The following is a 13,694-nucleotide window of genomic DNA, read 5'->3' as shown; positions in this document are numbered from 1 at the left end:
TTCCTTTTTTATTAGATGTTTTAAGTTCAAGTTCTAAAAACGGAATATCATTAAATACTTGGTGAAAAAGTTTTGTCGCTTTTGTTATGACCCTGTCTTGCTCAATTCAAATTAATGTGAGCCTTTCAATTGGAAAAAATAAATAAATGTAATTTTGATACGTTGAAGAGGGGGAAAGATAAATATCTCTTAATCCTTAAATACCTTTTCTTGGGGGTAAAAACTTTAAATAAAAAGCTATGAATCCTGTGTGCTCAAAATTTTGCAACATGGTAGATGAGATGGAAATGCAGTGAGCAACACCTCACATCCCACTTACCTGATCCACCAAAGACTTCTGATTGATTTATTTATTGGTAAAGTATACATTTAATTTTATAACTTTATATAAAGTTTTATTTATTTTTTTTATTTTATAAAATGTCTATCTTTTTAGTTATTTAACTGTGATGCCATTAGTTTTTATCCTAACAAATTTTTATATTAAACTTTTAAATATTGATGAAACATTTTTAAATATTGCCATATTAAACTTAATTTTTTTTCAAAATAATAATAATTGGTATAAAAAAATCATTTTAAACTAATAATGTTAAAGTTAAATAACTAAAAAGATACTTTATAAAATTAAAGAATTAAATTAAAATTTTATACAAAGTTAGAAGACTAAAAGTATAGTTAAACCATTTATTAACACAATATACAAATTAAACTGAAACTTGAGCAAAATCACCCTATATATTTATGATTTATGGACAATACAACACCTTATTTAATACGCTTTAATATTATAATATTTTGTCTCTACAAGTAGATATCTACTAATTAATTCATTTGTGCGGGCATGTGCATTCTGTGGCAGAATTAGGACCTCAAAATTAGGAAAGACAAATTTATTGATATATTAATAATCAAAAACATAATTTAATAATTAAAATTAATTAAAATTTTCATACTTTATAAATTTTCTCAACAATGATTTCAAGTCATCAAACGATTAGCTTATTGTCATTTAAAATTTAAGTAAATTTAAAAGTTTAAAATATGAGAACATATAACTCAAAGTATATAATTTTCTCCAACGACCGGTGGCTCCGCCACTTCGGGTTTGTACATGCATGTGGGTGTGATATATTCACACAAACACATAGTGGTGAATGAATGAATTAATTAATTAGTGGTAGAAGATAAAATATCTTGAGTTTGTTTGTTAATTAATTAATATTGTTTATGCAAGAATAAGGAGAAAGGAAAGAGTGAAACACTCCACTAGGTAGTGAAGTTCAGTTCAGTTCATGATGGGAAGGCATTATAAAGAGATAAGAAGATCATTATATAATTAATATTAATACCAAATTGATGATGAAGAGCTTCTTTTTTATTTGTCATTTCAAAGTTCAAACTTTTTGTCATCGCAATTTGCAAGTTAAATAGCTTTTTACTAAGAAACACAAACACAATACATGGACTCAGTTAATGCACACGCGCTAATTAATAACTGATGATTAATTATGATCTTAAACCAAAAGTCAAAAGGGGAACAAAAGCAAGTTATTAATTAAAGTTTCTACTGGGGATTAAGATTAACCATACCATATATCTCAAAAGCTACTTGATTACATGATTGTTACTTTAGAAAAGTTGGCCAACGTGCTTGCTCTTTAGTAGTGGGATTCTTTTTCAAGTGGCCAATCAAATTGTGGATTTTAGTTCTATCGCTCCTTGTCACTTCTTGTCTTTTCTCTCAGATTAATTTTATTGGTCACACTTTCAGAATTTGCTTTAGGAATTTGCTTTAGTGGTGGACACATTGTGAACCATTATCATTATACCCCAAAATTTAGGTCAATTAGTTAGTTTTAACTTTTAAAACTCTTCAATTATCTGTAGAGTCAAAACCAAAGTAAACTATTATTTTCCATCCGTTTTAAAATATAGGTTTTTAAGAAGAATTTTTTTTCTTTTATATATATTCTTTTAAAAGTTCATTACAACATTTTTTATACTTTTTTATTACACCCTTATTTTTATACTTTAAAGTGAAATGTTTCAATGCATTAAAATAAGAGTAAATTTAGCAATGTAACTAATATTTCAATGTATTAAGTATTCCTTAATTTATGTGCTAAAACCCTAATTTAAAAACTTATAGTTTAAAACGGGGAAGCACTTAATTGGTAATAAAAATATGATTACACACAGGACTTTGATTTTAATTATCCTCTAATATAAAAAATCAAATTTAGGACCTCATGAATCCTGATGGTTTAGAATAAGAAACATCATAATCAACAAGCAAATATTTTGGGAGAATGACAAACAAGGACTCTTAAAAGATATCAAGGACTTTTTAAAATTTTATAAATAAACACTACTATAAAAAAAAGCGTATTATATGGTTTTTTTTTTTTCTTATATTAGAACCATCTAATATACCTCTGTCATATATTGGGAAAATAAATATTGGACAATTATTACAATCATTTAATATTATAATATTATATAGTTTAAAGAAGCTAGTGTCCAGTATGTGGTCCAACACATGAGTCATGAGAGAAAAGAATATGTTAAACGATTATGATCATAACCATACAATATAAGCATTATATTAGACAATTATAGTATATAATCATCCAATGTGCAACCCCCTGCAACAAAACAACAATGAAAAGTCTAGTTTAGTTCAGTCTAAAGTTATACTAAACTAATATCAATTTTATTAAACCAACAATTTTATTAAAATTATATAAAAACTAGAATTATTTGCTATACAATTGGTCAACAGTAAAATAAAATTATTTGCTATACTAAATCAAAATTATTCTAAGTTATAAAACCTAATGAGAAAAACTATATGGAAAAAAAATATCTAGCTTACTTAATTTTTTTCCCCCAGTTCGAAAATACACTCACGCAATTTCTAAATGACTCCATTAATATGATAGTTCTTGAATTCTTCATATTATGAATCAAGATAATATTGAAATAATGTAATATGATAATAAAGTTAATTAATTGAGTAAATTAAAATTCATAATCATATATAATTGAAACTAAATAATATATATATTGTGGTAGTAGAGTTATCCTGTGAGTGATGCTATCTTTAAAAAATCTTATCACATGGTATCTACAATCCTCACTGTATGCTATTTTTTTATGGGGACTGCATAGAGAAATAAACATATTATTGAATTAATTAGAAAGTTAGTATTGATTATTTAAATTAGTAGTGACAAGTTTGATTAGTGTAAGCTTGATCATATGACTTGTACTTTAATGATGCAAGAAGTTTCTTTTGGATGCAATGAAGCATAATAACCCTGATAAGAAAGAAAATAAATTGAAGTTAAAAATTCAAATCAATTGAATATTGTTCAAATCAAAAATACACAAAAAATAGACAATAAATTTGGACAAAAATAAGAATTAAATATAACTCCCATCTAATTATATATTATTGCTCTAACATATATTTTAAAGCCATCCATAACTTAAACATTTTATTAAACACCTTGCATGCAATAATAATAATAATAATAAAAATCTATATAATATAATCTAACAAATCAAAACCTTATTAGAAATCAAACGTGCCTAATAAAATCCAAACAACAATCAAACACAAAAACCTAGTTACATGGTTTCAGTTAGCACACACAAGATTCAAAACAAATGAAAAGAAGAGAAGATAATGTGAGAACGCTTACGAAGTTGATGACAATGAAAAAATGAAAAAGAGATAAGAGGAAGAGAGAAGGACAACGACTTGCAAAAATGAGTTTAAATTTAGAAGGGGAGGTTTTTAAAATGTATTTTAAATGATTATTTCATTAATTGTCCAATATACCAATTACATATTGGATAGTTACATTAAATAACCATCCAATGTGAACTTTGGATTAAATTAATAAATTTTAAAAATATAAATTCAAAACACATATTGAATAATTTTTTAAATAATCATCCAATATTCTTCCTCACATTTTCTTATTGGACGGTTAAGTATATAACCGTCTAATAAGATTCGTTATGTATCAATAAATTTGTAGTAGTGGAGATTAAAGAATTCACAACTCAGATTTTTATATTTCCTTATAGGGTCTTTGATTGTCATTCTCCCAAATGTTTTGAGTGGAAAGCCATCTTTGTTTCTAATATTATCAAATCGATTGGATTTGAGTTACATATCATTTTCCAAATGGAAAGATAATATTATAAAATATTAAGTCCCTTTTATTCGATCCAGCATGACATCTTTAAATCAATTATCGTCGCGTCGGGATTCTTGAGTATGGGAATTAGAGATGTGACTCGTACAAGCTAGTTTGTAGAGGTCCACATTGACAAGATCGAAGGAGTAGCATGAAGAACACCAAAATCTGAGAGTACAAGTTCTTGAGCATGCGAGGGGCAAAGTGGCAAACATAGAACCACGTACCCACCATCTTAAATCCCAGGAATCGTATTCTTCCGGTCTCCTTTGATTCATTATATTTATCTTCAAAACCTACACACACAACATGAACTCCCAAGCCCCACCAAGCATTACAAACACAGACACACACATGTACTAAATTAAACAATGAGAAAATTGTGTGAGCCTATATATGATCCTATATATGTCACTGTTAACTAGTGGTCAAGAGTTGCGATTGTGGACTTGTGGGTGGGTTGAAAATAATTGAGGAGGCTGACAATGAGCACTCCAAGTTTCCTTAAGCAGCAGCATACATATGCCTTAATTGTCTCCTCTTTCTTTCTTGATTGTGTAAAATGAGAGTTAGATCTAGTAAAGGAGATTAATCTCTTATAACATAATAAATCAAAATTTAAATATTCATTAATTGAGATGCCTACATGTAATACCTGATCATAATTCAATGTGATCGCCTCTAGTAAAATGAAATCTATACCTAGTTAAAGGAAAAAAAAGTTGTGTCTCCTCTTTCTATAGATTTAAGCATGCATACAAGTTTAAAGTTCATCTCACATGTGTCATATACTCCTTTTGGACTTGTTTATCTATAATTTGTTTTTTTATAAAAATTTAGTAGCTTATATATGACAATTTTGATTTGATAGATTTTTTTTCATTATATCCAACTATATCTTCTTGTAAATGCTCCAGTAAATAATCTAATTTAATTAATCTCACTGGACCTTCCCTCGCGAGCAAGTATGTCCAAACTCCAAACTACCTCATCTCGAATTCAATTTTAGGACTTAATAAACAATAATTTTCTTAGTAAACTATATTTGCTCTTATTCAGTTTTGCTAAAATTTTACAATTTTTTCTTCAATTTATTTTCAAATAATATTCACCAACATCCTTCAAAAATGTTACATTACATTTTGCATTATTTTTTATTAAAATGTCCTTATTTCATCTACTGATAAATGGATATGATGAAAAAAATTTATAAACTTTTTATAATTTTGAAAAATAATTTAAAAATAAATTATTTAGTTTACTCATCATGTTTCTCTTTCAAGTCTCTCTCTATCTAACCTTTTAGGTTTAATTTGTGGGGAAGAGATGGTGATTATAACTCATAAGAAGAACAGCGTATGGTCGTATGGATGAGGATGACTATGGGGTTAACATCGTCTGGCCCTAAATATTACTTACTCTGTTCACTTTTATCAGAAAAAATTATTCAACTTATGCATGCCAATAATTAATACAAACAATTTTAACTAATTTATATTTATAGTAATTTTTCCCCAACATTTCCTTTCTGCTTTCAATTAATATTAATTCATCATTTTCTAAACTTTACTATTAAGCCAATAAAGTAACTTTTTCTTATTACTTAAAGGTATCTTCCCACGAGAAAAATATTTTTCTTAATGATACCCTCCAAGAGATGATAATTTTTTATAGAGATGTATTCAAGAAATTATTTCGTTTTCTTAAATAATAATGTGACTCTGATGCATGCCAGTAGAAATAATGTTGGATAAGAATGAAAAAGAAAGATAAAGAATATATATATAAAAATTAAAAAGTTTACATATGCTTGTCAATTTTGAGCAACTATGAAAAAAATATAGGTAATTAATTATTTTGGTCCAAAAAGGGATACGACAAAAAAATATCTATTTTGTACATTCTGCTGCTTTAACTTAGCTCACATATAATACATGACATCTTAAGGAAATAAAGAAAAGGACTATTTCAAGAGAAAAGAAATAAAAATAGTTTAACTATGCAAAGTGTTTTTAAAATTTTAAATTTTTTCGTAAATCTGGATAGTTAACTTCAAAATTTATATAAGTAGATCCGTTATTTTATGTAAACATTAATATAAATTTTTAAAATATGATGTTTGAAAACTTGTGATAATAAAATGATGACTATCTCTGCTTTTGATGGGAAAATGCGACTTTCTTAAGTTGAAATAAATTTTTTAACCTAGAATTTAAAAGAAAATTTAGTTTCATGTTTTTTTCAAAATGAAAGCAAAACGACGGAACAAAATGATAAAGATGGAGTGATGCCCCTAATAGTTATTTTATTTTATTTTATAAAAAAAATAAAGGTTGCCTTGTTGTTTTTGAGAATTTTCAAAGGAAAAATTTGTCTTTAAATTTTTTTAGAGATGCGAAATATTTTAAACTTTTATTTGAAATAATTTATCTCAAAAATTTTTAAAAGAGAACAATTTCACCCTATTATTAATATAACTTCAATACAAAAAATTTTAAATTTGACCTTATCACAAAAAAAAATGTGTTGGATAATTGTCGCATGATAAATAAGGTTAAAGTAACAATTAACAAACGGTTACATTAATAGCAAGATGAAATTATTTTCTTTTTAAAAATTTTAAAACAAAATACTCTTAGCAAAAATTTATGATACCCAACACTCAGGAAAAAAGTTTTAAGATAAATTTAATATTTAATCCTTGATTAAAACACAAGGCAACGCCAAATTTTTGTTAAAAATATCAGAGGCGACCAAATTGGATAAGAGAAAAAGATATGGTCCCCAACTTCAAATTTATTATCCCCGCCCAGTGATATCGACACGTGTCGTCCACTGGAGGCTGTCGGTTGCTTCTTTGGCAAACGACGGCCACTACCCAAGATTCTTCTCTTCTCCTAAATACCCCTACAACTTCACAGAATTACCTAGATGCATGCCCGCTTTGCCACGTGTCCAAATATAATTTGCTTCCTCTCAACGGCGTCGATGGCCTGGCCTCCCTTTGATGACCTTTTCACTTCGCTTTTCAGCACGCGGACTCCCATGTTGATGTGGCAGGAGCACGTACATAATCTTGCTGAGCTGTGCAATCTGCTCTGTGTTGGTCCTACCTAGCTGCCACGTGTCAAAGGCCCACTCTCTATTAATTCGCGTGACAACCAATATTTTGATGGAATTTAAATTTAAATCTCTCCAATATTTTTTCATTTTGTAGGTTAATATACATATTTAATTATATAATTTTATGTAACGTTTCATCCTTTAATTTTTTTATAAAGTACTCCCTCCATTTAAAAATTTAAAATATTTTTAAAAAATAAATAATAAAAAATGTAAAATATTTTTAATATTTTAAGATGTAGTTAATATATTTTTTAAAAGTATTTATGATAAAAAATTTATTTATTTTAAATTAAAATACCTATTAAATTAGGATAAATATAAAAAATAGTGTTAGTTTAAAGATAATTAATTATTTTATTAGAGATAAAATTTACTTAAAAATACTTTACATTTTTTAATAGATGAAGTATCTTTTTAGTTAGAATTAATACAATTAGTTTATTTTTTTTCAATCAATGTTAATTTAAAAAATTTAAATCTAATATGTCAATATTTAAAAATATTTTGTCAATATTTAAAATGTTACTGTATAATCTTTTTTAATGAAATATTTAAAAGATTGAAGGAACACTGTGAATTTAAGAGACCAAATAAAATTTTATATGAAATTAAAAAACTAAAAATGTAATTTAACTTAGTTTTACAATTAAGTAAGTGAACTTACGTGACAATTAACTTGAAAGAAATTTGGTGCAAAGATCAATTGGGCTTGGCTCTAATAAAATAAGTTAGTCCCTCATAATGTAATAAAGCAATATTTAAATTATCTGATAAAGGTGCCCATATTAATGCCAACAATATCTCGAACAAGCATGTGGAGAAAAAAATTGGTGCGCGGGAGCTTGATTAGAATTTTCTCTTATATTTATTTAAAGCCCCCAACAATCTTATCCATATAATCTATAATATGATTAGGATGGCGTGAATGAAAGGTATTTTTTTGGACTTTATCAAAACAGTGTTTCATTTATTGGATTATGGAAGTTCAAAAAAATTTCCATAATGTCGAACCTCTCACACATAACGTTCTTTAGCGTATAAGGACATTGGATTAAACTTAAATCAATAAATTCGGCGCATTTTGTCGTGATATGGCAATACCTACATAAAACTCCGTAAACCTTGACTTAAGGCCAAAGAAAAATAAATAATCCAAACAAAAATAGAATAACATCCATTTCTGTAATTATTTATTTATATCTATATTTTGTATGATTTGTGTTAATTTATGTAGGCTGACTTTTGCATTCATAATTCATCAAACTTACGGCTTTGCTGGTCGGAGCATGTTGGCTTCACTTTGTTGCTAGTTATGGGTTCGATTCTGCAAGCATCACAGTGATTTTTTTTTTTTTTTTGGGGACCAAACATCACAGTGAATTGTAAGACTTTTATATTCATCGTTTTCACCTTGGTTTTAGTATTTACTGACGTAGATTAGCAGCGTGGTTACTGTTTTCTGGATATGGTTGGTGTTAACTTAGGTAGCCTGATCTATAAACACATTGTATGAAAATATTTTTATGATTGTGATTAGATAAAAATATAAATTAAAACTATTAGGTCATTCATATGATCGCCAAATTTTATACTTGGGATCATATATAGTTTGTTATCTCTGTTGCAAGATCTAGGTCTGGAATATAGCTATATCATATTCATGTGGATACTTTCATGATATGGTAGCAACAAAATAACAATTAAATTATCATTTTTGCTCACCAAACATACTCAAAAGATGTTACCAACGTTTAATTAATTACTTACACGAAAATTACAAAACTGTAGCTAGCCTACTTTAGAAAATGCAGCCCAATCAAACATGCAACAATAAAATATCAATCAGTGGATGAGATTTTCATATTTTCTGATGAATAAGAAAAAGGGCTTGTCATGGAGAAAGAGGGAAAAATATATACAAGGAATGAAGGAATATATATAATGTATTTTATTTGTGATAAAATAGAATTAATGGTAATTGAGCTGAATAGACAAATTTAATTTTTTAAAGTAAGGTTAATGGCTTAAGTTTTACAAATAAAGAATTATGTTAAGAGATATGCTCTTGATTGAACTAGATTTTACTATATGAATTTCATTAGTTGACATTAGCTACTCTCTCTATCTCAATTTATAATTTATAATGCATTTTTAATTAAAAAAACTATACATATCAATAAAGTTTATTAAATACAGTTTATCATCTTAATTTTTTTATAAACTTTTTAAAAATACACTTCACTAATTAGAGAGAGGGGAAGGAAATTTATTTAAGAAATGAAATAATGAAAAATAATATTGAAATAATCATCATTAATAACAATCTTATTTAATAAGTGAAATAATGTAATTTTTTATATTATTATCTCTTATTTAAATAATAAGGACTATGACATAAATTTTAAAGATAAATTGATAAAAAAATTGGATTTGGAGGACCAAATTAATAATTAAAATAATTTTAAAATATTAAAATGTTATAAAAAAATAAATGTAAAGAGAAATATGAGAACAACAACAAGAGATAAGTGAAATAGAGAAATCAAAGGGGAGATGGAAGGTCAAAGATGAAAGGTAAGAAAGGGAAAAAGGTGAAAAGATGTAACAAAGAAGAATGACCAATGAAGATGAAAAGGGAAAGAAAGAGGAATGAAGAAAAGTGGGGGAGAGAGAAGAGGGGGATATATAAGGGCACTATCTATCTTGATAAGCAAGAAGGGGGGAATCCAACATCACCCAAAGATCTCATACGCCACAAGAACTTGTGGCTCTCCTTCCTTCTCCTTTTGCTGATGTGTCTCCCCCTTCCCTGTTTTCACACTCTTTTCCCTTCCCCATATCCACTTCCCTTCCCTTTCCAAACGACTAACTCTAAGACTCTACACTTCCACTTCCTATAAATAGTCCCCCCTTATTTATTTTCCTTTATTTTTTCCCCAATTTTTCAAAGAGACCAGAGAGAGAGAGAGGTCAGAGAGATTCCTGTACCTGAACCTTTAAGAGTGGTAGGAAGCAGCAATATAACACAAATGACGGAGGTTAAAGACCCGGCGATTAAGCTCTTTGGCAGGACGATTTCTCTCCCGCCCAACCGCCATGCCTCCCCTTTTCATCATTCCTCTCACCATCATACTCCTCCTTCTCCCCGCCCTCAGGTATTTCATATATATATATATATATATCATTCCTTACGTGCCACCCCATTTCTTCTCTTTTCATTCAATATTGAGGTTGCTTCAGATGATTCTGGGTGGTTAACGACTTGTTCAGCTCTCCCCCTTTTATTTGTGTCTTCCTTCCTCCATTTCTGAGATTCCACTTTCATTTTCCAGTCGTCTTCTGTTTGGTTTCTCAATTCAATTCTATAAACCCACTTGTTTCCAATCTTTGATCTGTACTTCAGGGTGTGTTTTCGAGTTTTTTATAACGGTTCTGGCTTTCCGAAGTCCTGTGACTGATTTATATGTGGTCAATTTGATCCTGTTCTGGATTTTTTTTTTTAATTTGATATTGGATTTCTGGCAACATCTCAGATATGACCATTTCAATGGTTTGGAGATTTATTATTGGGTTTCTTGTTCTGTTAAACTCTTATCGCGTTCCTTTTCACGCCATGGGCTTCAATCGGAGTTAATTTCATTTGCGCGTGACACTTTGTCTATATTCTATTATTTATTCCGCTTTGGAATATAAATAACCCTTTTCTAAATGATCTGTAACGTTGTGTCCTTTCAGAAAATTTTATTCATATATATATATATATATATGTGCTTATATTTTATTGACGAACTATTTTATACTCGTAAACTTCTCTCTGCATATATTAACTTGTATGTCGGGGTTGGAGTGTTCGTTTTCCATTTAAAGGTTAGTTTATATGTAACTGGTTAACTCTAAAATACCAAGATTAAGTTTTGGATTCTTGTTCAATGACCAGATGCTAGAGCTTTCTTTAGGTTTTTCCTCCTATAAGGTTCTTATGCTTCTGTTCTCGTAATCGGCCATTCTATAATCCTCTTATTACCGAGAAAAGGAGGTCAAGTATTCTATCAATTCCATCATGGCCTATCCCTATTCTATCAAAATCAACATCAAACTTCAACTTGATCATATAGAAAAATACGAGTGTACTCCAATGATTCCCTGCTCCTCTTGTGAGATTTTAACAAGCCTTTATTTTGGCTTTAAGTTTCCTTAATATTGCATCTGTTGAATCAGGGTCACTAAGTAAAATGAAGATAATTATTGATTTTATTGAAGCTGATTTCTTTATAAACTGATATTCCATGATAGGAAAGAAACTGATATGCTCAGAAATCGTATGCAAATAACATATCATTTGGCAATTTATCAACAGCAGAATTGTCTGTTAAAATGAAAAATACCAAGAAAATCTTGTGCTTCATATTCTGTTCTTGTATTGAAGCTGTAAATTCCTTGCCTTTCATTCAATGTTTTAAGTCATATTTAATACTTACGAGTCGCTTATTATTTCAGGAGTTGTCAAGGAATGAACTCACCTCAGTACAAGATGATGATGCCTCCTATCAAAGCACAGAGGAGTTAAAATCTTCCTCTGCATCTTCAGGCGTTTTTGAGAATCCTAAGACCCCCTCAGCAGAAAGAGAGACATCTTTAGTCAAATCTACTAAACATGGAGAACAAAGTGAGACAAGCAATTTAGAAGAAAAAACTCCCAAAAAACCTGACAAGATACTTCCATGCCCAAGATGCAATAGCATGGACACCAAATTCTGTTATTTTAACAACTACAATGTGAATCAGCCGCGTCATTTCTGTAAGAACTGTCAGAGATACTGGACTGCTGGAGGAACCATGAGAAATGTGCCTGTAGGGGCAGGTCGTCGCAAGAACAAAAACTCTTCTGCCTCACAGTATCGTCAAATAATGGTTCCAAAGACCCTTCAGATTGCCAAAGACGAATCTGCCAATGGATTGTACAATAGAGCAGCTGTCTTGACCTTTGGCTCAGATTCTCCTCTTTGTGATTCCATGGTTTCTGTGTTAAACCTTGCAGAGAAAACGCAGAATGGTGTTGTAAATGGGTTTCATTTACGCGATCGAAATAACTTTGTTGATAATGAGAATGATCAATCCGTTGGAGCTTCTGGTACAGCTTCAACTTGTACGGAGAGGAAAGGCAATGCTACGTTGCTGGAACCTGTAAATAATATTCGTCCAGGTTTCTCATGGCCTTGTCAATGGAACTCATCACAGTGGAGTTCTTCAATCCCGCAAGGTTATCCGGCATCATTCTGTCCCAATGCTATATATTGGGGTTGTACTTTGCCAGCTTCTTGGAATATACCATCCATCTCTGCACAATCATCTTCTGTTAACCAATCAACCCCTAGCTCACCATCTCTGGGAAAACACTCGAGGGAAGGGAACATTATCAATCCAGTCAACTCGCCAAAAGAAAATCCTAATGTGGAGAGTGGCAGTTCAGAAAATAGTGTCTTGATTCCCAAGACTCTACGAGTTGGTGATCCCAGTGAAGCTGCAAAGAGTTCTATATGGTCAGCATTAGGGATGAAGAATGAGAATGAAGGAGGGTTTTTCAAGGCATTTCCTGCAAAGAAGGATGACAAGAAACATATGGTTGAACCATCACTGGTGTTGCAAGCCAACCCAGCAGCTTTATCACGATCTCGTACTTTCCATGAGCAGATTTAACGGCAAAGCCTCATCAGATTTCCAATGACTGAGGCCTCAATGAAACGAATCTAGTGGAATTCTTGCCTTTGGCCCCCTGCAAGTTTTTCTTGACCTCCTCTTTTCTGCATTCTTAGGAACAGAATTATAGTTTAGCTTCCCTAGCTGCAATGTTGAACCTGTTATAGTTAACAGGTATAGTTTTGCTGCAGATTTAGATGATCTGTTAGTAAATATCTTGATGTACATACACAAGAGGGGCGAGAAAAATAATGAGGGATGAAGAGAGAGGAAAAGAAAAGGAGATTCTTGAGCTGAAATCTATGTCTTAAAATGAAACTATAATAGTTCTTCTGAAGCCTGCTGTTTCCTTTTGGAGATTTTCTCCATTTATATAGTACTGTTTCGTCCCAGTTCACTACAAAATAACTGTTCCCTTGCTTGAAAAGTAAAAGTAGAAATACTCAAGGAAGGAATAGACTTTATACAACTTGCTCCCCTAATAATTGAGGGATATTTTCCTTTCTATGATTCTTGACTCTCTTTCTCAGATCAAGGAAATCCAAAGAAAAATTAGTAACTCCCATTCCTTTAAAAGTACAGACTTGAAGTATGTGAACTTCCGTGTATATAACATCACACTAACATACTCTTCAACCCAGAAGTTCAGTTTTCCTT

The 13,694-nt window shown here is 29.9% G+C and overlaps 1 protein-coding gene across 1 annotated transcript; it reads left to right on the top strand.

Moving 5' to 3' along the window:
• Positions 1-10,108: 10,108 nt before the first annotated feature.
• Positions 10,109-13,374, top strand: LOC129311521 (cyclic dof factor 1-like). Its single transcript, XM_054953853.1, has 2 exons — positions 10,109-10,495; positions 11,838-13,374. Exons 1-2 carry the CDS (start codon positions 10,370-10,372, stop codon positions 13,035-13,037), a joined length of 1,326 nt encoding a protein of 441 aa, XP_054809828.1. The 5' UTR covers positions 10,109-10,369; the 3' UTR covers positions 13,038-13,374.
• Positions 13,375-13,694: the final 320 nt, after the last annotated feature.

Source organism: Prosopis cineraria, unplaced genomic scaffold (genome assembly GCF_029017545.1).
Source record: "Prosopis cineraria cultivar Desert tree isolate PC_DT_omini unplaced genomic scaffold, ASM2901754v1 PC5, whole genome shotgun sequence".
Taxonomy (NCBI): domain Eukaryota; kingdom Viridiplantae; phylum Streptophyta; class Magnoliopsida; order Fabales; family Fabaceae; genus Prosopis; species Prosopis cineraria.
Note: the sequence above shows the minus strand (reverse complement) of the source record. Positions and strands in the feature narration are given on the sequence as shown.